This window comes from Syngnathus leptorhynchus, chromosome 14 (assembly GCF_054491065.1).
Source record: "Syngnathus leptorhynchus isolate UIUO chromosome 14, UIUO_Slep, whole genome shotgun sequence".
NCBI classification, from domain to species: Eukaryota; Metazoa; Chordata; class Actinopteri; order Syngnathiformes; family Syngnathidae; genus Syngnathus; species Syngnathus leptorhynchus.
Window position 1 is genome coordinate 9,444,434 of NC_141208.1, and position 27,052 is coordinate 9,471,485.

Sequence of the window (27,052 nt, forward strand, 5' to 3'; positions counted from 1 at the left end):
ACTTTAATGCTACAATATAGTTCTATACTAGATCTGTGCGGCGCGCACACGGCGTTGTTGACATAAAGGACTGGGAATTTGATCGATAGATTTAATGATAAGAAGTGACACAAATGGTTTGATAATATTGTTGTTATATGATAGTTATTTGAAATATACTTTATATATCGTTATATGGGTCTGTGGAATGATTAGAAATGCAATTTACAACGAGTCCGACGTCAGCGACGTGACGCATATGCGGCGCATACGCGCCATTGTTTGCATAAAGGACGATCGATGGATTGAATGAATTGGAGTGACACAGATGGTATGATAAACGTGTTATTTATGTAATACTTATTTGAATAAGTCTTAATGTTACGTCAGGCCCGTTCTCAGCTCCTCGTTTGTGTATATGTCACGTTAGCATACCGTATCGTTTAGCCTGTTGTTACTGGTTCATGTCTGTTCTTTGTGTATATGTCAAGTTAGCATACCGTATCGTTTAGCCTGTTGTTACTGGTTCATGTCTGTTCTTGGTGTTGGATTTTGACAAACAAATTCGCCCCAAAAGTGCGACTTATACCCCGGTGCGACTTATATATGTTTTTTTTCACTTAATTGTGCATTTTATGGCTGGTGCGACTTATACTCCGAAAATTACGGTATGTTCCCTATGTGAGCCAGGTGAAAACAAGGGGAAGAAATCTTGAAAAAAAACAACCTCCAAGCCGATTATCTGGCCTCGTACGTAGGGGGTCCAAGCATATTTCAAAGAAGGGGGGCAGTGCCCCCCCCCTAGCACTGCCAGTAAATGACACATTAACAGTTTCAAGGACACATTCTTGAAATTGAACAGGAAGTCAGTCATTTGCAAAATTGTAAAGTTTTCTGGCATACGCCAGCAAATGTGGGAGTTGAATTCTGATCTTTTTGAGAAGTCTCCATGAAAAACAGAGCTGCAAGCGCCGTTCGTTGCAGCTTTGATGTTGTTTGTTTTCATGTATTTCGACATCTGTGTGTTTGTGTCCTAAGCCTTGGGCCTGTCCAAGTGAGTCATCCTTGTGAGCTGGGTGACAAGCCATCACATGAAGATGACAGCAGTGATTATTTTTGAAAAACAAGAGCAGAATATTTGCACCCCCCCCTCCCTCCAAATCATCTCGTGAATTTCTTGCTTCTCCATGTAAACAAACTGCTGAAAATTGCTTGGAATTTGTGAGCCTTCTGAATTGAGCGTTTGCGTCTGCAGCCGCTGCTGGCGCGAAGCAGCAGGTCGAGATTTGCACATGACACGAGTTCTTAACCCTGGGAGCCCCCTCGCCTTTGGCACTCGTAACTTTGCCGCGGGAAAGGAAAAGCAGCCGTCCCTGTGCTGTATCATTAAATAACACATTGAACAGCCGCATCATCATATCACACAGAGAGAGACACTTGCGGGAGCCTCATTTTTATTTTTTGTGGTTGTTTTTTTCCCCCCCTACAAACTAAAGATATGTGGAACAGAAAGTTAATTCAGCTCTTCTGTTAGTAGTTGTATTCTTCTGTTCTGTAATCTCCTGTTGTATTGATTTTACATTTGAGCAAAAGTACAAGTTTTGGCTTGTGAACACTTTGTGTAGTTTTCGTAGTTTGGGTTGGATATGCCACTGATTTACTGATTTATTGCTATTCTAACATTTTCACCTGAGCTGTTTTTTAAATTTGTTGTACATACAATATTTACCCCAAACATTTACTTTTTATTATATAGTTTCATTGTAGATATTTCTTCCTAGTAGATTTGTTTATTTTAAATGAAAATACTTAAATTGATTTTACCCTACATAATTCTATTTAAACTTGTTTGACAAATATTTTAATATATATATTTCCCTCAAAGTATTTGTTTTTTTATTAAAATATATTTTGAAAATATTGTTCGTATACGTATGCAGTAATTTTCTCATGAACAAATGTATTCAAGAAATGTTTATTATTGCATAATGATTCAGCTGGTAAGTTAAAAGAATGGCGTTCACACCTTGGTGTTAGCATGTTCTCAAGACTCAAGAACAGGAAATGTGAAACGCTCTTTGCATTCCCTCCCTCCCTTAACCTCTGGTGTATCACCACTGCGACCCCTCTGTACGTTTGACAGATCCCACTTTGTCCACCGAGTCGGCCAACTGGGCTTGGGGCAGACACTCGCTGGTCTCGTCGACGAGCCGATTTATCATGCGTGCCGTGTCCCGACGGAGGTCAGCGAGCTGCTGACTGACAAAGAGCGCACTCGCAGCTGCTGTCGATGTTTGCACCGTAGTTGCGCTACGAATTCATTGCCACTGAGAAATGTTACATGCTTGAAAACGTGATTGCGGTGTGAAGAAAAGAAAGTCCTATGAACAAATATGCCACTACACTATTTTTTATTATTCAAGCAAAATATTGCAAAAATAGTTACCGTAATTTTCAGACTATAGGTCGCGGTTTTTGTCATAGTTTGGGTGGGGGGGCGACTTGTACTCAGGAGCGACTTATATGTGATTTTTTTCACAAATTTTCAAAATTCAGAAATCCGCGATGTAGTGAAACCGCTATAAACGATCCGCGATGTAGCAAGGGATTACTGTCATTTGAACTGCAAGTGATGTCACCCGTGCCACACTGCGGTTGTTTACATAAAGGCAAAGGATTCGATCACGGGATGACGAAGATGACGAAGGGCCCCACGTACTACCGGCATCATTAGCGGCTTTGTTTGTAAGTGACACGGAGGACGAAGAGTTTGAAGGATTTAATGATTTGGAGTGAAGGTTTGAAAAACTATTATGGCTTTTACGCACGCCCGGTCCTATTTATGGAATATAGTTATATACTAGATCTCTGTAGCGCACGCGCGGAGTTGTTGACATAACGAACGAGGAATTTGATCGATGGATTTAATGATTTAGAGTGACACAGATGGTTTGATAATATTGTTGTAATATGATAGTTATTTGAAATATACTTTATATATCGTTATATGAGTCTGTGGAATAATTGGAAATGCAACTTACAACGAGTCCGACGTCAGCATATGCGGCGCATACGCGGCATTGTTTACATAAAGCACGATCGCTGGATTTAATGAACTGGAGTGACACAGATGGTTTGATAAACATGTTATTTATGTAACACTTACTTGAAATACTCTGAATGTTACGTCAAGCCTGTTCTCAGCTCCTCCTTTGTGTATATGTCACGTTAGCATACCGTATTGTTTAGCCTGTTGTTGCTGTTTCATGTCTGTTTTTGGTGTTGGATTTTGACAAATAAATTTGCCCCAAAGGTGCGACTTGTACTCCGGTGCAACTTATATATGTTATTTTTTTCACTTTATGGCTGGTGCAACTTATACTCCGGAGCGTCTTATAGTCCGAAAATTACGGTAATTGGAATTTTATAATGCAAACAACGACAACAAAAATGCCCATTATAAAAAAAATAAAATAAAGCCAGCGTCCAAAGATTTATTGATTTGGAAATATGAGTTTGTTATTGAAGTTCTATTGGAAGTTCTACAAGATGTAATCAGATCCCGATGAACAATTCTCTCAACCTCTATAGCTGAATGCCTTCTACAAGCGATTTGAATGGAATCAACAAAACGTGCTAGCTAAGAGACACTCAGTTGGTCACGCGCGCACGACGCACCGAGAGATGATCAATTGTTCCCTGCGGTTGGTGTGGGGATGATGAAGTGCGCCTTAGCGTCTACAGCATGCACCCTTTAACCCAACACTTTATCTTGGGGGCCCTTGCTCAGGCTGTCAAGGCGGCTTCTCTGTTTAGCCGTGGCTAGAGAGGTGATGAAATATTTAATCCTGTCAGGAAAAAAGGTGATGCTCACATTGTTTTTTTGCAGCGCTTACCAGGTGGTGGTGGAAGAGGAGAGCCCCCGACGGGCACGGGGCACTGCTGAGATCCTGCGCTGCTACCCAGTGCCCATCCACTTCCAGAACGCCACGCAGCTCAACTCGCATTACTACTTTGCCGCCCAGTTTCCCGCCGGCGGCATTCACGGGCCGCACCCCTTCACCGTGGGCGACAACAAGACATACAGTGGATACTGGAACGCGCCGCTGCTGCCGCAGAAGAGCTACAGTGTCTACTACCAGGCTGTCAGCACTGCAAACGGGGTGAGACGCAAAGGATTGAGACAAGGCAGACGATATGAAATGCTTGCAGCGTCAGTGATTGTGATTTATTGCCAAACGCCAGGCTTGCATTTAACGTATCGGTTGCGGTAGCAATTAATTGTGACAAGCATCGCGACCTCAGTGCCAGGACTGCCGCCCGATCGTACAGGTCGCCGACCCCTAGTCTTCAAGTGGATGCTACGTGACCCGCACTCCCATCCCTCCTCGCTCGCCGCTCGATAGCAATTTACAGAGCGCGCCAGTCGATGGAGCTGAATGAGAATGTCCCAGCGCAGGCCTCCTTGAGCATCGGCGGCACGTCCGTTCCGGGAGGGCAGTGCTAATAACATGTGAGGCCCGGCCTGAAATCAATTAACCAGTTGGCACTCCAGAATAGAACACATACTCAAACCTTTCGTGCTCTAGTCAGTGAGAGTGGAAATTTGGATTTGAAAAACCTAGTGACCTCTAGAACAGGAGTGTCAACCTCTGGCCTGTGGGCCAAATCTGGCCCGTAGCGTAATTATATTTGGCCCGCAAAGACAAATTGTGCATCGGCTTTGTGTCAAGACAAAAATTGCAAATTGTCTTCACTTTTAAAAAACAGGGATGTTGCTCACAGTTTTTACCATTCATCTTTTTCCATCCATCCATTTTCTGAACCGCTTTGTCCCCACGGGGGTCGCGGGCGTGCTGGAGCCTATCCCAGCCGTCATCGGGCAGTAGGCGAGGGACACCCTGAACTGGTTGCCAGCCAATCGCAGGGCACACAGAGACTAACAACCATCCAGACTCGCACTCATACCTAGGGACTATTTAGAGTCTTCAATCGGCCTACCAAGCATGTTTTGGGGATGTGGGAGGAAACCGGAGTGCCCGGAGAAAACTCACGTGGACACGTGGAGATTATGCAAACTCCACACAGAGAGGGCCGGAGGTGGAATCAAACCCGCACCCTCCTAACTGTGAGGCGGACGTGCTACCCAGTGCGCCACCGAGCCATCATCTTTTTAAAAATTTGAAATTATTTTACTAGCCTCTGATTTCAAAACTAGTTTGTGTAGCCTATACTATATATAATATAAGGCATTAACAGTCATAATGGCCCTCAGAAGGAATCTAACATGCAGCCCGCGACAAAAATGAGTTTGAGGTGTCACCCTGCTCTAGAACATTGAAAAATAATCAAATCAGCTCACATATAGTTTTAATCACATTATCCATCCATCCATCTTCCTCTGCTTATCTGGAGTCAGGTCGCGGGGGCAGCAGCTTTAGGAGGGACTCCCAGACTTCCCTCTCCCCAGCCACTTCATCCAGGTCATCCCGGGAGATCCCAAGACGTTCCCAGGCCAGCTGAGAGACACATTCTCTCCAGCGCGTCCTTGGTCGTCCACGAGGTCTCCTGCTGATGGGACATGCCCTGAACACCTCCCCAGGCAGGCATTCAGGAGGCTTCCTGATGAGATGCCCAAGCACCCTCATATGGCTCCTCTCAACGTAGAGGAGCAGCGGCTCTACTCCGAGTCTCTCCCGGATGACCGAGCTTCTCATCCTATCTCAAAGGGAGAGCCCGGACACCCTACGGAGAAAACTCAGCTGCTTGTATCAGGGATCTCGTTCTTTCGGTCACGACCCATATCTCATGACCATAGGTGTGGGTAGGAGCGTAGATCAACCGGTAAATTGAGAGCTTTGGCTTTTGGCTACGCTCTCTCTTCACCACGACGGACCGCTGCTCCGATCCGCTTGTCGATATCACGCTCCATCATGCCCTCGCTCGTGAACAAGACCCCAAGATACTTGAACTCCTCCACTTGGGGCAGGATCTCATCCCTGATCCGGGGAGGTCATTCCACTCTTTTCCGAACGAGAAGCATGGAATCATATTTGGAGGTGCTGACCCTCATCCTGACTCCTTCACACTATGCTGCGAACCACTCAGGTGAGAGCTGAAGATCACGGTTTGAAGAAGCCAACAGCACCATGTCATCTGCAAAAAACAGAGGCGCAATGCTGAGGTCCACAAACCAAACACCCTCAACGCCTCGGCTGCGCCTAGGAATTCTGTCCATAAAAGTTATGAAGAGAATCGGTGACAAAGGGTAGCCTTGGCGGAGTGCTACCCTCACTGGGAATGAATCCAACTTACTACCGGAAATGCGGACCAAACTCTGGTATCGATGATACAGTGACCAAACCGCCCTTATCAGTTGGCTCGGCGCCCCGTACTCCCGAATCACCCTATACAGAACTTCCCGAGGGACACAGTCAAACGCCTTCTCCAAGTCCACAAAACACGTTGACTGATTGAGCGAACTCCCATGCCCCCTCGAGGATCCTGCCCAGGGTATAGAGCTGGTCCAGTGTTCCACAGCCAGGACGAAAACCACACTGCTCCTCCTGAATCCGAGGTCCGACCTCCCGACGGACCCTCCTCTCCAACACCCCTGAATAGACCTTACCAGGGAGGCTGAGGAGTGTGATTCCTCTTTATATGGAACACACCCTCCAGTCCCCCTTCTTAAAGAAGGGAACCACCACCCCAGTCTGCCAATCCAGAGGCACCGTCCCCGATGTCCATGCAATGTTGCAGAGGCATGTCAGCCAGGACAGCCCCACAACATCCAGAGCCTTTTAGAACTCTGGGCGGATGTTGTCCACCCCTGGGGCCTTGCCCCCAAGGAATTTTTTAACTGCCTCAGTGACTTCGACCCCAGAGATTAAATTGCCGCCACGACAGGCACCGACGACCTTATGGCCACAGCTCCGGTCGGCTGCCTCAACAAAGGCACGGAACATGGTCCACTCGGACTCAATGTTCCCCGCCTCCTCCGGGACGTGGGAAAAGCTCTGCTGGAGGTGGGAGTTGAAGCTCTTTCTGACAGGGGATTCTGCCAGACGTTCACAGCAGACCCTCACAGTACGTTTGGGTCTGCCAGGTCGAACCGGCATCTTCCCCCACCATCGGAGCCAACCCACCACCAGGTGGTGATCAGTTGACAGCTCCGCCCCTCTCTTCACCCGAGTGTCCAAAACATGCGGCCGCAAATCCGATGACATGACTACAAAGTCGATCATCAAACTGCGGCCTTGGGTGTCCTGGTGCCAAGTGCACACATGGACACTTATGTTTAAACATGGTGTTCATTATTGACAATCCGTGTCGAGCACAGAAGTCCAACAATAGAACACCGCCCGGGTTCAGATTGGGGGGGGGTTCCTCCCAATCACGCCCTTCCAGGTCTCACTGTCATCGCCCATGTGAGCATTGAAGTCACCCAGTAGAGCGATGGAGTCCCCAGAAGGAGCGCTCTCCAGCACTTCTTCTAAGTACCCCAAAAAGGGAAAACTAAGTCCATATATTTTATTCTTCATAAGGGGTCTTTTGAGCCGTGCTTTGTCTGGCCCCTCACCTAGGACCCTTTTGCCATGGGTGACCCTACCAGGGGCATGAAGCCCCAGACAACATGGCTCCTAGGATCATAGGGGCACGCAAACCCCTCCACCATGATAAGGTGACGACTCACATCAATCTCATTATTGAGATGAATATACATTTATTTTTACAAGATCCCATGCATTTGTAAAACAACTACGTGCGTGCCATGAAGCACCACTTGTGCTTGTAAAGGCACAATGTTTTGCTCTTGGCCATTAAAGTGGCCGCTGAGTGTCTGGCTTATTATTGGGCAACCTTAGCAGGCAGACCCAGCTCAGGGACACAACATCCATGACCTTTGTGTCACAGCCTCCTTGTCCCTGCCTGTGTCCTTTTCTTCTTTTCAGCACTCGAGTGTTTGGCAAAGTCTTTCTCTGCGCTGTAAACTTTTGAGAGGCTGAAACTAGCCCTTTGTTATTAATTTAAATACAAGGTCTGTCGATGCGTGTCGCTGTTGGCAAGATTGCCGCCGCACAGCTGCACCAAGGGTTTTCTTTTTCAAGAATGTTCCTTTGTGGCAGTCACAAGGCTCTGGACTGTTTTATTGCTACTGACGTCCGCACATACACAACTTATCATAATCATCCTCTTTTCTCCATCTGTTTTTTTTACAGGAGACCAAAATCGACTGTGTCCGGGTCGCCACCAAAGGTAGGACTCATTCTAAGATCGCTTGAGTCTCTGCCTTTTCACAAATGAATGCATTTTATCAGAGATGCTTGAATTGTTGAACGAGTCAAGTCAACCGCTCAACTAGTTGGTTGAGTTGCATGTGACTTGTAGCATAATGTGTACTTACAATATGAAGAGAATGATTTTAATTGTTATTTTTACTGCGTAAAATATTCACAAATGTATTTGGGATTGGGCTGTCCAAAATCGACTTTTGTCAGCTATAATGCAAAATCCATAGGATGCTTGTATCATTTTTGAACTAAATAAATAAATTTAACATTTTTGGTTCAGTAAGCTTACATTACATGGACAAAAATATTGGGACACACCTTTGCCTTAAATGGCTCTCAACATGCTTGGATGATTTTGATGTGGAAGAAGGCCAGAAACCTTTAAAGGTGTCCCAATACTTTTGTCCATACAGGGTCCCTCATATTGGTCATCAATGTTATGAATCAGAGTGGTTTGTCTTTTTTGTGTGCATGTGTGTCTCTCGCCTTCTCAACTTTCTGCATGGTGTGGTGGATCTACTCACCCTTTGTCACACTCAGCCGCCATTCTGGTGACTCAGCTCACCACGCCGTACCTCCGCATCGCCCCAGCGGCCGGTGACCACCAGCACACAGGTCAGAAACGCTGCCAACTCAAGTTTACAAAATATTGGCCCAGTTTAGAGAAAATGAAAAATGTCTCAACTGATTGTTTATGTCAAACGTTATAAAACGTACGTCAAGGTGAACGAGAGATTGAGATTTGTGTGCGCCAACGTGCTGAGGGTTAAACAGTCAATGCGCAGCTATGTTAAGAACCGCAAATGTCATTAAAGCTTTAGCGTCTTTAGATAAATGTCGGCATCTCCGTATTGTCCTCCCAACCTTTGGCTGCATCCTGCGCCGAGCTCAAAGCAAGATAAGTTCACTCTCACATAATCACGTTTGCAGCCAAGGCGCACTAAACAAAACATGCTGGAGACAACACTAAAACCAGAAAATATATATTTTTTAAAACAACCAAAGTAACCAATGCACTACATATCAGCTGGGTGTGGTAGAGATATTGCCCGGACGCAATAGTCAGGAATAGAGCTGTAAGGCGATAAGACACAAAATGTCCTCCACTTGAATATCAGCGTCTCTAAATTTAGAATGATGAATTGCCACGTCAGCCAATTGTGACGCCGTGTTGTCTCCCTATCAAGGAAAAAGGTGCATATCCATCCCACTGACACATTGTTCTCGCTTCAGTGGGCTGCTATCAACAGATTTCTTTCTTTTTTTTTTTTTTATTCCATTGGCTGCACTGACATGTTAGCAATCAGCTGTGAACTGATGGAGTTGATGCCACACACCAGTTTTTTTTTTTTTCCTTTACCGCAAACGTGTGACAAATCCGCACTTTGAGCTCGTCAGGAAAGAGGAAGAGGCTCGTCTGTATTCCCGTCTCGACCCCCCGGCGGGATTGAGATTCTCCGAGTGACTCGCACAGCAAGTGGGAAGCCGGCGGAATTTTAACAAGATCTGCTTTTTATTTATTACCCCCTCCAAGGAGGTGGTCTCTTCTCATGGCTTTAATGTCTACCATGAGGAGACCTAAAAAAATAATGTCTGAAGTACTCATGTCCCAAATGACACAGGAAGTCTTCTAGTTTGGTTTGAAGCTGCCATTTTGGTTTGAACAGCTCAAAATGTGAAAAGTGCTTGGATGGTATTCTTTGGATGATGGAATCATCAAAAATGGAATTTTTTTTTTTATAGCTAAACATGATTGTTTTGACAGGGGCTGCCACCCACAAACCCAACGCCGTGGAGCCGGAGAAGCAGACGGACCACACGGTGAAGATCGCCGGGGTCATTGCCGGCATCCTGCTCTTCGTCATCATCTTCCTCGGCGTGGTGCTCCTCATGAAAAAAAGGTAAGCGGTCATTTCTCGTGTGACTTTGTTTTTGCGTAAATAATGAATTCAATCAGCCAGTCACGCCCTATTGAGGAAATATTAATCCCTTTCCACTGCACACTCCAACAAATGCCCTCAGCGGGGAGCTTGTGAAGCCCTGCGAGGGAGATAAACCGTAAAAAAAAATTTAATATTACGAAAGTGTACGTATGCGTTGCTAAAGGGTATGTTTACATAAGGCCCCTTGCTCATATGGCTGCGATAATAAGAAGCAGAGCTCTGCAAATATCGAGCATCCTTCCCTCTAACGCTGACTGTTTATACTGCTGCAATGTGAGCCGTCACGTTGACGACAGAGGGCTGAAGCTCCTTTCGTGTTCTTAATTTGATTATTTCTGTGCGATAAATATGGCAAAATATATCCAAAAGAGGTCATCGGTTTATCGACTTTTATTCAACTTTTTGAGGGCCTCAACTTTAAAATTCCCTGAATTGGCGCTAAATGTACTTCTAGAAGTTTTTTTCCTCTTTTCATTTAATTTTATTGTGTTGCGATACAGTGGAAGATAGATAAAAATGGAACCCGTTCATTCATTTGTGTTTTGTCGCCCACTAATGAAGAGTTTTCATTTTTCCGTTCGGTTCCACATCCGAGCGGTAATTGTTTTCACTTAGGCTCAATCAAAGCCGAGGCGGGAGAAGTTGACACAAATGACTCAGGCCATCCGGGGTGGCGGGAAGGCCAATCGAAGTTGCGTGCCATCACATGCGAGCATCTCGTTAAGGTTTGACCCAGAGGTCAAATGTGGAATTTTTTTTATGATAGTTAATAATGCGTGCATCACATTTCTGTCCAAGAGTTTGCATGTACACAATAAAGTCATGTCTATTCCTTAGTTGTCTAAGGGCTCAGCTTGCGACTGATTAAATGAAAACAGATGAGCTGTGATTGGTTGTCGGGCACTGTGATGTCACAAGTAGCAAAATGGCTGCCCTGAGAAGAATAAAAATGGCTGATTCTGCTGCTTAAATCATCTTCCGCAAATGCAATTTTAATCAGAATGCCATGTTTAGGCTAGTGGAGGCGTATAGAACTTTTTACTGTGAAGAAATGTTTTGACTTACCTCTAAGGTCAGATATGAAATAAAAATACGATGGTGACTACCATCACGCTCATCTCCCTAAGTCGAGCATCCACGTGTTGCCACCATGTCTGATTTTGTTCTTTTTTTTTTTCAAAAACATTAATATATTTTTACTTTTTCTTTCCATTCCATCCCCGTCCTCCCCCCTTTCTCTCCTCGTCCTCCACTGCTTAAAACCTACCACCACCAACACCAACACCACCACCACCACCACCGTCACCACCACCTCCACCACCACCACCCCACTCGGCAGAAGAACCTATCACTCCTACACTTACTACCTGTAAGTAACCAAACCCGGCGTCCATGTTCTCTCTGAGCCACACGCATGTCAACGCACCACAGCCTCCTTATTTCTGTCCATGCCACTTCTGATTGCCGTTTTAGCGCTTCTCACACACTCAGCATGCAGATGTTCTCATTCCCCATGTCATCCTCTCACACCTCGCTTCTCATGCTTTTTGTTTGGCTCACCTGATTCCCCCCACTTCGGCATGCTTTTGGCTTTCTGCATGTGTACTCCTTTTCTTCCAGTTCCCTATTTAAATATCGAAAAGGTACACAAAACAATCAAATATAGTCGTGAATGGCGAAGAGGCTTACATTGTGCAGCGTAGCGTTTTTGTAGCTAATCTGCGTTGATCACAGGAATGGCACGGAGTCTGCCTGCCTCGCTTCAAAGAACATCCCACAATGCACCTGCAGATAATACAGCCACGCGTAACGCTCGGCATGTCGCTCACGTCCGCCGCCTTGATGAAGCGAATCAGTTGAAAGTCTGTACGTTATTGAATAAAAGGATTTCATTCACGTTTTAACACCAAACACGCCGGATGAATGCTAGCTGTCTCTGTTTAACGGCTAATTCCTTAAAATTTGTTATACTCTTTTGGAACATCATACCAAGTTTAGAGTGGACATATTGGTACTTTTGGATGCCTTATGACAACTGTTATTTTCCGTCTTTTAATACCTAATAAATAAAATCTAGCTATAGGGGCTCCTGTGGAGTGTCACTTGTATGATTGATGAATCCTGTGAATACTTTTGCGCACGCATCAAAGGCCCGCCTCCAAAATATGCATTTCAGCCACCCGACTAATGTCGCTTGGCATGCTTGTTATGCATGTGCCTACATGTGCCATCAAATGCGATGTCAAAAAGCTTTAATCAGGTGGCCGGGCAGCCTGAGCACACGGTGGTATTGGCATGATGTTGGCGTGGCAGGAGGACCTTCAAGGGCTCCTGAAGTCCCTTGAGTAAGCAGTAGCTTTGCTAACTGCTTTCCAAGAAAAGCGTGCTGAAGCTCATTTGAATGTATGGATTCCTTTAGATCAGTGGTGTATAAACTACTACTAGCTTTTGAGGGAAAAAAATGAATTCTTTCAATAGCAAATTAAAACTGTGCTGCAGCCTTGGCAGATCCAGTGGTTTAGCGGCGCTACATGATGAACGGGCAGGACGAAGAAGTGGAAGGACGGGACCCAGCCGGCGGGGTGTTGGGGGGGAGCCGTTTATTAGACGGCAAGCCTTTAGTTCTTGGTATGAACAATGTTATGATATCAAACTGTTGAATGCAAATGCGGATGCCCAAGTATATTTTTATAAATTTCCCCCGCTCCTTCGTTCTATTGATTTCTATTTTGCAATGACGGCATTACAGTAGTTGTGTGACACACCTGACGGAATGCGGATTCTATCTTTATCTGTTTCTTTCTTTGCGCAATAATATAATACGCCTACTATGCATAGTATGAATACTTTATTTTGAGTGTGGGCTGTTTCTAGCTCTTATTAATTTCTGTTGTTCCTTTTTGACTTCTCTGAGAAGCAGGTCAGCTTAAATTTGTGTGTAAAAAGATCGATTTTCTCTGAACCTCTTTGTTTCATGTTCAAAATAGTGATGCATTGTGAGAGCATACTGAAAGAAAAAGAGTCCACACTTGAGCACTCACGATTTTGGCTGTTCTTTTGTTTTGGTTTTGTCACAGGGGCTGGAAAAAAATCCCCAAATTTAGGTAGCATGTAAATGATGAATTCCACCTGCTAGATAAATAAACTGAACAGAAAGTTGCACACAAGCAAAAATGAGCAAACACAACTTATTTGGCGGAAGTAAAAATAAAAAATAAAAAAATACAGACGACAATAGACGAGAGCGAGAGTGCACGGAGGTGTTTGCGAGGGCAAAGCAAAAAAAACGCCGCGGGCGACGACATCAGTCGCGCCTCATTAGCGCTAGCGTCTGCGGCTCTGAGCTGCAGGAGTTCCGCCCACAACCGAACGGAGAAACGGTGACGGCAGGAAATGACACTTTAAAGGCGGAGCTTCAAAACCCTGCGACTCAGCATGGATTTTTCGGTTGTTATGCTTTTCACTGGTTCTTCTTCTTATTTGTTCATACATCTGGAATGTATTCTTTTATCCAACTGTGTGTACCCGTCCCATTCCTTGGAGAGCACATTTAGTGAACTCGGTCACCTACTGTACGTGCCATCTGTTTTTTTGGGGTTTTTTTTTGGTTTTGTTGATTACAGTGTTGCTTTGAGACACGCAATTGGTTACTTAACTAAAAAACACTTGCAACTTAAATTATCTTTTCCAAATGAAATGAATGGAAACACTCCTATTCTGTTCCAGCCGCTTCTACACAACAGCCACATGTTTTGTTTTAATGGAGAAAAACGGCATTATAATAATAAACATAAAACATAATAATATGACACACGAATATACTCCACTGGAGGTCAACACCTCACGGATTCTCAATACGGCAGTAATATTCACTCACATTGATTTCACAAGCTTTGACAAAGTTTTGCTGAGCTCTCTTGTTGTTGTTATCGCGACATGATGAATGGTCCCATTTATCAAGTCGTGCAAACATTTTACGCCGCACTTTTCTCCGACTTAGTGCTGGTGGTGCGTAAAAGTTGTTAATCCAGTCATCCATCATTAAATTCCCCCCTCATATAAATTAGCGCAGCATTAGCGCCGTCGTTCATCTTCATCAAGCGCGTTGCCGAGCAAGCAGCTTCCCTTCATCTGTGCTGCGTCACCCCATGACTTCAACTGGTACCAGATGCTGAAACTAAACGTTATCAGTTATGGGTTGTTGTTTTTTTACACCAGAATCCTGATCGTGTAAAGCAGGGGTGTCAAACTAATTTTATTCGTGGGTCGCATTGTAGTCAGAGCTTCTTTTGGAGGGGCATTATGACTGTCAACCCAAATAAATACTAGTTTTCAAATCAGACAAGTAAAAACAGGTGAAATATTTAAAAAAAGATATTATTAAAAGTGAAGACAATTTGAAATTCTAGTAATGACACACAAATTTGATGCACAATTTGTCTTTGCGGGCCACATAAAATGATGTGGCGGGCCATATCTGGCCCCCGGACCTTGAGTTTGACATAGGTGGTGTAAAGTTTACAACTGTATTTTTTGTTTTGGCGGAGGCATAGACGGAATATTGACATTTGAAAGCAAGGAGGGAGGCTTCTCGCCACCTCCTCCTGTGTCGCACTTACACACAACCTCGTCTTTTTGTATGCTCTCTTAATTGCCGATTAAAAAGAGCAAATGCGACCAGCGGCATGATAATGTCACATCTTTGTCAATTTTTGCTCGCCAAGAAAAACGGCTGCACCATTAGCATCACGCCGAGACCCTCTGAGCAATCGGACGGCAGGGGGTCTCCTCGTACGTTGCCATATGCCGGGAAATTGAACAAACAGAGGAGATTTGCGGCAACAAAGCAGCGGGAGAACGCAGCGGAGGGGTCACCAGGGCGAGGCGATCATTCTGACGGCATTCCAGCTACTTTTTGCGGAATAACGGCGCATTGACTCAATGTTTTATTAATCGCCGCAGGGACGCTCTTCTATTCTCTTCTTCCTCCGTCGTTGAGGTCAGGCTTTGCTTCAGAGAGCCTGTCCTTTGGGAAATCTCCCTTTTATTCTGTCAAAAAGAGGAAAGAAAGTCCATATTTTGACGTTCGAATGACTTTCCAGTTTTCCACAGCAGCACACACTGCTGTGATAAGTTATACCAAAAAATCCAAATTAAACATGTCGGGAAGAAACAAGATGAGGCCTTAATTAAAGAGAAAAACAGTCAGCATTCCTAATCAAAAAGAAAAATACTACAAAAGAAATCACTTTGATTAAAAAGGAACCCCTCCACTCTACTCGCTCTTTGTGAGCTATTAATCTTTTTTTTTTTGTGTGGCTTTTATCCAACTATCAGTGACAGGTTGACACATACAAAATGTAGTGCATGCACAATTTAATCCACATTGGCCTTTGTTGCTTTTTCAACACTTAAAACGTAGCCTTTTTGCATTAAGAAGAACCCTCTATGACTTGGGTGTAACATCCTGGTCAAATAAAAATTAAAAACTCAGAGTATAATCATGCAATTTGACATTTTTTGACCACAGGTTGGTTTATTTTGTTGTTGCACTCAATAAACAAAGTTAAAGTTTTGAAGGCCTGACTTTTGACAGTCGACAGTTGTTGTTGCCTTGAGTTGTTGATAAAAGATTCCTGCATTGTGCGCTCGCCTTTGCCTTGTGTTCAACCCATTTTACACAATACAACAGAAATTTCAGAGTATCGACTCTTTGTTTAAGTTCAGAAACAGAAATTGTATTCAAGAAAATACATGTTTTGCCAGACAGAAAAATGACTCACTTTCTCCTCCTGCATTCCATGCACTTTATAGTCTTAAAAAAAAAAGACAAACGTGAACGCAAAACATTTTTTACAAATCCCTTTTATTAATTACCTGTCTTTATTTTACACTATTTAGACATGGTTATTTTTCAAAATGAATGCTTGGCAGTTGTAACCGAGCACAAAGTGCTTTTGTAGGTTCAGGGTGGGTGAACACAAAAACGTGAGTTCACACTACTGTGTCCAAGGTGGAGGACTTTTAATCATGAGAGCCTCTGATGGATTTGGGTCAGGAAGTCCCACCTCTTCCATATTTTCACTTTTTTTTTTTTTAAAGATGGAAAAGTAATTTGACGCCTAATAAAAATTAATGTGACAACAAACCAGAGCTCATTATGTGGCACGCCTGCTAATGAATAATGACTTATGCACAACCTGAGCAGTAATTTACTTTGATTTAGCTGCCATTTTGGTTGGTAGTGGACATTTTAGGGTCATGTGAAACATATCCAGCGGTCCTTCAAAGATTTTGAAGTTTCGCCTGATTGCTTAAAAAATAAAAGTACCTTTACACCAAATTACAAAAATTGTGAATATCATTTGACTCGCATTTGTTCTCCCCTCTTCCCCTGAAGGAAACTGGCCAAGAAACGCAAAGAGACCCTGAACAGCACCCGCCAGGAGATGACGGTGATGGTCAACTCAATGGACAAGAGCTACACGGAGCAGGGCACCAACTGCGACGAGGCGCTCTCCTTCATGGACACGCACAGCCATACGCTCAATACGCGTAGTGAGTGCGCACTTACCACTGTCAACGCGCGCAGCGAGTGCGCGCTCACCCTCAATGCTCGCAGTGAGTGCGCGCTCACCCTCAATGGCCGAGGTAAGACGAGGAAAAACGGTCTTCTGTAGTTTTCTGTGATTTTTCATTCAACATAATTCTGCAAAATCTCAAAATTAAAATTTAGCACTCTAGTGCCAAGAGGACAGTGTTTAGCCACGCCAAGCTAGCTAGTGTGGCGTGAACTAGCATAGCATCTATTATTCCGATGGCCGTTCGTGCTTGTGAAGCCATTTTGACACCACGACATGATCAACAAGCTTTATCACATATGGTCGACCGAGTCCATTTGCTAAATGTTAGCTAAATGTTGAACATTCACCGCATATACCTCACAAATCTAGTCAACAGGTTGTCAAAATGCTCCTCTCAGATATTATTACAATATGATTTAGCAGCACAGACACACACAACACAATGCGGTATGGTGTGATGACCTCTTCATTTCGACCCCTCACAGGGTCCATTTAATCCTCCGTTGATGGGCAGCTGAGCTAAATCTGCGCCCGGGGCCTCGACTCGCCGTAATCCCGCCTCCCGAGCGTCAGATTAAACATACAGCGCCCACCACGTGGACACACAATCAGCCACATACACACCCCTGCCGGGTCGGAGCCCCAATGATGCGCTGACCTTGATTAACTGTCTGTCGGCGTGGACTCCAGCTCTGTTGTCTGCGAGCTTTTAAGATTTAAACGGCTGATTTATGATTAGCGTAGCTGCCGGCGACCTTAAGTGACAGTGCCGCTTGGGATTAAGACATGATAGATTAGACATTGGACTCGTAATAACACAGTTTGCAAGTCTTGACATTGAGCATATTGACTCTAGAATGTAGTTTTATCCACCGTCCACTTTATTTTGTACTTAATCTCCACCATACTGACCCTTTTAAATCCTCGTGTTCATTTGACGGTTACTGTAGCCTCAGAGCTCGCGTCTTAAATTTAGCAAATAAACCTTGACCGCAGAGGTTAACTAGCTTCTTGGATGTTTTCAAGTGGGATGCACGCACAACAGTCTGAATAAGAAGCACAACGTGAGAATGTGACAACAACAGTGGTGTGCTACAAACATACACAGTGACGAAGCATGATGGCAGTCAGCAATATCAAAATAATATAAATAAACATGATAATAAAATGCATGATTCCTACTCAATCTCAGCGTGTTTTTTTTTTTTTGCAGCAGGGTCGTCGCCTTCCTCTTTCACACTACCCAAAGCCAACACACTCAGCACCTCCATCCCAACCAGCGCCTTCTACCCAGGTAATCTGTCGCTTAAGATGCTAAAATAAACCCGCTGTATTTCTTCTGTATTTATATTCACTGACACTTTTTGTTTCCTCCTCCAACTTGTGCCCTCAGATCCCTTCGTGCCGACCGCCATTTTGGGTGAGAATTTCTTTCTTTCATGCTGGAGATGATGTTTTACTGAGGACCCCTTTAAGGTGTCACAACAAAGAAGCTAGACAACATCTCGCCATTGTTCGGGCGAGATGTTGCGTAACACCTTGATATAAGCAGTTAGCCTATTAGCAGTGAGTCTTGTTTCTTCCTTGTCACACCTGCACTGACTCATTTACACATTTTAGGAATGAAAAGCACAGATTCTCCTCTTCGCCCATTCCCTTCCTGCCATGGTTTCAGCTTTGTTTGGCTTTTTCTTTATTTCTTTTATTTTTATATTAAGATCCTCCCCTTTTCCATACCTGCCTGCTCTCCCCCCTTACCCCTCCTCCACCTGCTCATCCTCATCCCCACCTTCCCGCTCAAATGAAGATCTCTCCGGTGGTGGTGGGGTGCTGGCTTTGCTCCATCCCATCCATGTGTGATGTCACATACGTGTTTGACCAGTCCTGCATGGACAGACGTGTTGAGCGGGTGTGTGAAGCGGGGTTGGAGGCGGGCGGGCGCTACATTTTAGCATTTTTACACGCACGTAAATGCAGTTTAGGAGGCGGAAACAAGTCCTACCACCTTTCCAAAAACATCCATGTCTTCCCCTCCCTCTTCTTCATCTAGCTCCCTCCCCTCGCAGCCCCCCCCCCCCCCCCCGCAACAAAACGAGCTCTTCTTTAATTCTTTTTAATGTCGTCGTCCCCTCGCCGTCGGCAGCCTACTTGTTTGTGTTTTGCTTCTTGCTTGCCGATGAAATGGAATGATAAAAGGACGCGGCCCCCGTAACTCATCACACGACGACAAATTGGGGGCGTCGCGCAGCGTTTTGAGTTCTCCAGAAGAAAGAGAAGCGGAGTTTAACAGTGCGCGTAATTTAAAGGGGCGGCTTTCATCACCGCCATATGCCGCTGTTAGTTTTTAATGAAGCGGGACGTGGGCGATTGGCACGGGTTGCAGCAGTGGCAGTCGTCAAAATAATGAAGAAAAGTCATGTCAGCAGGAAATAGAAATATCGTGTTTCTGCCTTCACACTGTCATTATTAAAGTTTTATTAACTCTTCTGACAATTTATTGTCATTTAACTCTAAAATGTCACAGTTTTAATATGAATTAATGTAATGCCGCAAATTACAATTCCAACAATCCACATCCCACCCTTCATTTTTTAATTCATGGCCATGTTATCCTTCCCCTTTAGCGCAAACTAAACATCATTGACAATGCGCTCCACAAATATGGCCTATATGTCAAAAATATTTTGCCATCATTTCAAAATTGATAGGTATTTTTTCATGAATTCATATGAAATGTTTATGATGCCACTATTCACAATTCCAACAATCCAGATTATGCCATTATCCCCCCCCAAATATGGCTAATATGCTTAGCTAAGAAAAAAAAACATTTGCCACCCCAAACAATTTTCATAGCGGGTAAGGGTAAGAGATTTTCTATGTGTGATTTTTTTTATTTTATTTTTTTTTAACCAAACTCCAAAATACCATCCATTCTTGTATAAATTCCTACTAAATTTACGTGACACCATTTCACAATGCTAACGATACAAATCTTGATCTTTTCCCTCCTTTAAACCCAAGACTTCCTTGTTTGATTCTTTTTACTTTTTTCATGCTAATTGCCCCACCATCCGTCATCCAGGCCCCCCCCCCCCTCTTTGTCACCGCCCCTCCCACCCTGACTGGGCCGAAGCTGGCCCGCGTATAGCGTAGCACTCAAACACTGTATCAGGTTCTCATGCTGTATTGTTGCTTACCCCTTCTTTCTCTCTGTCTCTCACTCTCTTCTCCGTCCTCTCTCCACCTCTCTCTCTTTTCCACATCCATCACCTCTTATGTCTCTGCTATCTAAAAAGTGCCCATTAATGGTAAGTTTTCCCAGGTGGGATCATGGGTGGGCCGGGGTCGAGGGAATGGGGCCGTTGTTCTGTCGGACAGCGAGCGAGCGCTTCCGACGTTTTGTGACATCACTTGCATGAACCAGTGTTAGCATTTCACCCCCCGCCCCAAAGTCCCGCTCCATCCCAATGCCTCCATCAGCAACATTAGCATAGCATGAGTTGAGCATCATCTTCATCTCCACCTCCCTCCGGGCCACTTTGTTTTTTATTTTTGTTAATTTATCAAAAGTTCAGGTCAGCTAGGATGGAATCGCCGCTGTGTTTGTGTGATGCTTTTCCACTAAAAATCCTCCGCCCCTCTACCACTTCGCCACATCCCCTTCTTCCTTGTTTCCGGGTGCACCACCACCACCACCACCTCCTCCTTCCCGCCAACTACATCTGTGCCTCACATCTGCCACTGACTGGTTCTTTGTGGTTAAAAAGATGAGCCAAGACAAACTTGTTTTTCTACACAAAACTGCAGTAGTGTCCATCAGATAAATTTAATAGGAATTCATACAAAAACGATGACATTTTGATATGAATTCCTCCTAAACGTACATGACATCAGGCCTCACAAATCCAAAGCCTCCCCCTTTAAATTAGAGGAACCATTTTAACATTTTTAACTTGTTGTACACTACAAGTGTAAAACTGAGTTAGCCGGTATTGATGATTTTTCTTTTTTTTCACCTCCACAGTGTCAGGAAATAATCTCAGGACAATGTAGTCGGAAATCATATGAAATATCACGTGCATAAATTTGATTAGAAAAAATCCAAAATACATTCATAGGTTTGATTTGTAATGGTTTTGATGGTCAGCTAAAGAAACACACACTCAAAATATTATTCTACCTCGGTTTTGAACCAAACAAAAAATTGTGAGTGCGATTGCTCGACTGTAGGTTTAGTAAAGTGTGTTCTGGGACAGATGGATATGAACCTTACCACCACATGACTCATCCTCTTACTCAAAGGCGTCGTGTTGTTGTGACCATCCATTACAAGCAGATTAATAGTTTTGGGAGAGTTGTTTGTCAATCTGGAGGCCGGTGACATAATGTTGAGCAGTAAATGAGATAAGCGGCCATCTGCGGCATCCCAGGACGCCACAACGTAGCATTTACTGCCTTTAAGCATGGTGTCACCGACTTCCGTTAGTTTGCTTTTTTACCGCACCGGCGCTGATTTGCGGGCCTTGTCCCTGTGCTTTGCGAAGCAGACGAGAGCCAGAACATGGGCAGCGACACCAGCAGTCTGGTGCAGTCACACTCGCTGAGGAAGCGAGAAACTGTGGACGTGCCGTATCAGAGCGGCCAGCTGCACCCAGCCATCCGCGTTGCCGACTTGCTGCAGCACATCACGCAGATGAAGTGTGCTGAGGGTTACGGCTTCAAGGAGGAGTATGAGGTAGGTGGACGGGGTGTCCCCAAAGCTGGCCCGCATGTCCACATGTACACTGGGATTTTTAAAAGCAGTTTTAAACACAACACTGAACCCCCAGTTGCTCTGATAAGGAAGCAGTGTGAAGTGCTTTGAGTAGCAAAGGTAGAAACTCACTATACAGCCCATTTACCATAACAGAGCCAGACACTAATGAACCAATCAGATTTAGAAAGAAGATGCTGGATAATAATGGAGAATCATGAAGAAAGTACAGTAAAAAATTCAAATAAAAAAAAAAGGGGGGGGTAAAGGCGATCCTCAGAAAAGTCACTAAATAATATTAAACAGAATCGTTTAGGAAAACCAAGATAATTCTTTAGCAACTAAGACAAAATATGTTTTAAAAAATTCAAAGAGAAAAATCAAGGATATTTTTTCAAATTTAAAAAAAAGAGTGTTTTTTAACAAGGATTTAAAATACAATGTGGGTCAAAAAGACGTTATTTGAAAAGACTTGTGTGGGTTTGGACATGTGGTGATGCTTTGCTATGCCTCTGTGTTCAGCCTACTTTTTTCCAACTTTTAAGATAAATTGTTAATGTTTCTCCTGTCTCAGTGTGTTTACACTGTCTTTTGTTGTTTGTGTTTTCTCACTGTTTGCACTGGTTATGCACCTTTGTGTCAAATGCTGCCTTCTTCACATTCCCCCCCCACCCCCCCTTGAAGTCTCGCCTTACCTGCCTTCCGTCAAATCCCTCCCGAAAACAACATCAAACTCTCCTTTAAACCACCACACCAAGGCCCATGTAAAACGTTTAAGCCGCCATCTTAGCCAGCAAACTTGCTGCTTTTTTGGAACAGAAAATTGCTCTATTTTAATTTGGCGTAATTCTTAGACTCTTGGACATTTAGACAGTAAAAAAAAAATAATAATAAAACTAGGCAATTTTTATCTATTATTGATACTATTGGGCTGACAAAAACAATCGTAATTTAAATACGATAACAATAAATGAAACACCCCCCAAAACTTTAAGCAAAAAAATTAAAACCATGTCCAATGCAACTGATTTCAATAAATGGTATTTTGAAGATATTTTTATATTTGTTTTGTTTTTGTGTTAAAAACTGCATCCCTCATGTTCATCCGGGTGCAATCTGGCAGTGTTTTGGTTTCATGGTGCCACCAAAACCACTTGAGCCCCGCCCCCCACCCAACCACTTTCCCACCCACTACATTCTATGCTTGCATGTTGTGTCCCCGCCATGACATCACCGTGTCCTCAGGTTAATGCCCTTTTTCTTCTCCTTTACTGATGAGTGAAGTGGAGCGTGTGGTGCTGTTGACTTACCGTTGTACTATATCTCTCTCCGACCCATGCTCTTTCTTGTACCTTAACTTTGGATCAGATTAATGAGGTAAGACCACCGTTGTTGTTTTTTTCAAATCATGTACAGTAGATGACAAATGTTTTCACATCCACAACTAAAAGGGCATTTACCAAACCAAGTGACCAACCTCACCGTCACCCCCTCACACGCACTTTGATGGATGGAATGTGTCACACCTGTCATGTAAACTGCACTTGTGTCAAGCTTTTGAAAGAAACTTTAAGCCCTCGCAAAAAAAAAAAAAGCTTCAGAATGTAGTCCTGCACTTGTCTTAGGATACCATCTTCCGATTTAGATTTGTTCAAAATGGCTGCCATTGTATCTTGTTCAAAATTGCTGGGTTAAAAACATGACGCAAGTACTCAATTCGACCCAATTTTGGTTTGTTTTGTGTTGTTTCCTACAAAAAAATGGGTTCTGGGTGGGTCAAATTTTTAATCCAAATTGGGTTGATTTTGACGCAGCAGTTTTAAGAGTGTATGGCTAACAGCTTCCACTGAATGATGGTCTCACCCATGATGATGTTAAGCACTTTACCCCTTTGTCCTTTGCATTCAAGGGCTTCCCAATGCCGCCATGTTTCACCTCTCACTGGTGTGTCTTTTGTTCACAGCGCTTCTTCGAGGGACAGTCTGCGCCGTGGGACTCGGCGAAGAAAGACGAGAACCGCATGAAGAACCGATACGGGAACATCATTGCATGTGCGTACGCCACAATTTTTTTTCCCCCCGGCTGCTGATTTATTGCAACCGGCTTTGCAATGCGAGATAGGAAGCGAGAGTTTTATTATCAGCGCAGCCGAAGCAGCGTTGACCTTTCTGCTCCGTGGTTACATATTTATCTTTCCGCTGTTGCTTCGCCTACAATCCTTGTTGAATTTTGTAGATATTCCTACAACAAAAAGGGATGGGCGTTACTAATCAAGATGTAACATGCTCTCCTTCCATTGCTACAGCTTTGGAAGCAGACAGCATTTTGACAAACACAGACAATTTAAAAGCCACTGTTACATATAAATTTAAATATATTCTTAGAATGTGACAAAATAATAAAAATAATAAGATAAATATATAAATAATAAAAAATAATATCAAAAGGGGAGTTTGTGGGTTCAAAAACATTGGCTGCCCAAATTGTCCTAGGGGTGATTGTGAGTGTGAATGGTTGCTCATCTATGCGTGTCTGGTGATTGGCTGGTGACCAGTTCAGGGTGTCCTCCGCCTACCCACCCTGTGAGGATAAAGTGGTTGGTGGCCACTATGCTTTAGAAGCCTTCAAGAGTGACAGTCGCTTCCCCCCCCCCCCCTTCACCATGTTGTGGCCTGGTTAATGTCATTAATTCCATGCTGCTTTCTTCTTCCTCTCTGCCTCTTTTTCCAGATGATCACTCGCGTGTCAGGTTGCAGGCCCTGGAGGGCGAACAGAGCTCTGATTACATTAATGCAAATTACGTTGATGTAAGTACACACGCACACGCGTGCACACGCACACACACACACACACACCAGCCAGCACCGCCAACGCAAAAAGGTCACTGCGCTTTCTCTCTGGGGGGTGGCAGAGAGGGTGCCGGTGCCGCCGTCGCAGGGGGCCCTGAGGGAGCACGATTGCTCACGCACGCACAGACACACACACGCGGTAGCGAGCTGTTGTATCAGTGTGTGCTTAAATTAAGAGCAATAACGATCAGAGGATGACAGCATTTGTACAGAGTGGAAGAAGAGCAAACACATAATAGCAAAAGAGCTTGATACTAAATAGGTGAAATTTTGAATTTATTCAAAATTGCTTTCATATTGCCTGGAGGGTTTTATGTACTTTTAATTATTTAATAATGTTTCGAATTAAATTTGGGTTTACAGTGGAGCCTCGGTTTTCGAACGTCCCGGTTCTTGAACAAATCGGTATTCGAACAAATTGAGATTTTTTTGCTCGGTTGAAATTTGGTTGTCGAACCTCGCGAGATGAGCCGAGAGGACCCGCATGCCAACTGACTCCATTTGTTATTACATTCTCGTTACTCTGAGGATTGTATCAACTCTAATCATGCCTCCAAAGGAACCAAGTGGGAGCAGTAAAGCCATCCCAAAACACAAAGACGCTCCAAAAACAATGCGACAGTGAGCGCCCGGCGCGCTGCGGTTGCCCGATCGGACCAAATTAAGGTCCCTGCGCACTGAGGTCCACTTAAATTTTGGAAAGTACATCAGGACCTTAAAAATATTTTCTAAATTTTACCGACCGCTCTGTCACAATAATGCCACCATCGCGGTGCAGTTGCACGGTCGGCGGCACGCTACGGTTGCGTGTTCGGCGGTGCGCTGCAGTTGCGCAATCTGACAAAATTAACCTCCCTGCGCACTGAGGTCCACTTAAATTTTGGAAAGTACATCAGGACTTTAAAAATATTTTCTAAATTTCAGCGACCGTCCTGAAATAAAGTGCGACTTATACTCCGGTGCGACTTATATATGTTTTTTTCCACTTTATTGTGCATTTTATGGCTGGTGCGATTTATACTCCGGAGCGACTTATAGTCCGAAAATGACGTTGTTGTTTTTTTTTTTGTTTAAAATAGGCTTTTTAAAAAATATATATATTTCCATTTGTTTTTCTCCCCATCTTCCGGTCTGTCCGTTCCATCCCCTGCGTGCTCAGCAACACTCGTATTTCAGCGCTTACATGGAGTCTAGTGTCTAGTGGCACGCCTTTTTAAAGTCGTTAAAAAGACACATGAAGCGTGTTGCGAAGCAGCCTAACTGGCTTACATAGTCTGATTCAACGCGAACGCCGCCCTTAGGTAGACGAGCCGCTAATAGCCTGGTGATGTACCTGCCCGATGCACTCATTTGTAATCTCTTGTTGCGCTCTCTCTGCATCATTTCATAATGCAAGGTGCACCTTCAATTATTTACCTTTGGCTGCTATTGGTTTTATGGTCCATTATGTTGCACCATACAACAAATGTTGAAAACACGTGCATATTTAAGAGCGTGCAGACAGACGGCTAATGATGTATTTTTTTTGTTTATTTGTTTTTTCACTCTTTAACTCATCAGAACGCGGCAATAAAAAGCCTGTGCAGGCAACATCCCTGCTGCTTTTATTATTGCGTAGAAGCCGCCAGATGATAATGATGATGGTCTTCTCAAAGGGTCGGTAGTAAGCGAGTCAATGTACCCCCAAACATGTCGAGTCATTAGGCTAAGAAAGAGCATCCTCGTCCTGATTGCATATTAGCATGCATAGTGGCAAATGCAAAAGTACTCACCATTAATCAAGCATGTTAGTAATTATTATATTATGTGTCATGTAAAAACACATTTTTAAATAAATGCACTCTTTATTGGCATTAGCATTAGCAAAGATAGAAGATGATCTTATTTTAGCCAGTGGAACTATGGGGAGAATTTCATGCCTTATTTTAGGATATGCAGCTTTTGAGGATTTTTAGGTATTTAAGTTACCGTAATTTTCGGACTATAAGTCGCTCGGAGTATAAAACGCCCCAGCCATAAAATGCACAATAAAGTGAAAAAAAACATGTATAAGTCGCACCGCAGTATAAGTCTCACTTTTGGGGCAAATTTATTTGTCAAAATCCAACACCAAAAACAGACATGAACCAGCAACAACAGGCTAAACGATACGGTATGCTAACGTGATATATACACAAAGGAGAAGCTGAGAACAGGCCTGACGTAACATTCAGAGGTATTCATGTAAGTATTACATAAATAACACGTTTATCAAACCATCTGTGTGACTCCAACTCATTAAATCCATCGATCGTGCTTTATCTAAATAAATGCCGCGTATGTGCCGTCGGACCCGTTGTAAATTGCATTTCTAATTATTCCACAGACTCGTATAACGATATCCATCCATCCATTTTCTGAACCGCTTTGTCCCCACGGGGTCGCGGGCGTGCTGGAGCCTATCCCAGCCGTCATCGGGCAGCAGGCGGGGGACACCCCGAACTGGTTGCCAGCCAATCGCAGGGCACACAGAGACGAACAACCATCCGCACTCGCACCTAAGGGCAATTTGGAGCGCCCAATCGGCCTACCAAGCATGTTTTTGGGATGTGGGAGGAAACCGGAGTGCCCGGAGAGGGTTTTCCTTTGTCCTTTATGTAAACAACCGCCG

At 44.0% G+C, this 27,052-nt stretch overlaps 1 protein-coding gene across 8 annotated transcripts in view; it reads left to right on the plus strand.

Moving 5' to 3' along the window:
• LOC147046531 (receptor-type tyrosine-protein phosphatase mu) overlaps positions 1-27,052 on the plus strand; it is a 107,344-nt gene that overhangs the window by 64,707 nt on the left and 15,585 nt on the right. For 4 of the 8 annotated variants that reach the window (XM_085930287.1, XM_085930281.1, XM_085930283.1 and 1 more), the window contains exons 12-22: positions 3,869-4,142; positions 8,199-8,235; positions 8,811-8,885; positions 10,036-10,171; positions 11,553-11,582; positions 16,614-16,864; positions 18,011-18,091; positions 18,191-18,217; positions 21,345-21,535; positions 23,517-23,604; positions 24,284-24,360. In XM_085930287.1, the coding sequence (XP_085786413.1) occupies positions 3,869-4,142; positions 8,199-8,235; positions 8,811-8,885; positions 10,036-10,171; positions 11,553-11,582; positions 16,614-16,864; positions 18,011-18,091; positions 18,191-18,217; positions 21,345-21,535; positions 23,517-23,604; positions 24,284-24,360 (1,267 nt within the window). The remainder of the gene's footprint in view (positions 1-3,868; positions 4,143-8,198; positions 8,236-8,810; positions 8,886-10,035; positions 10,172-11,552; positions 11,583-16,613; positions 16,865-18,010; positions 18,092-18,190; positions 18,218-21,344; positions 21,536-23,516; positions 23,605-24,283; positions 24,361-27,052) is intronic. The other 4 variants (XM_085930282.1, XM_085930285.1, XM_085930284.1 and 1 more) reach the window with 4 other exon arrangements.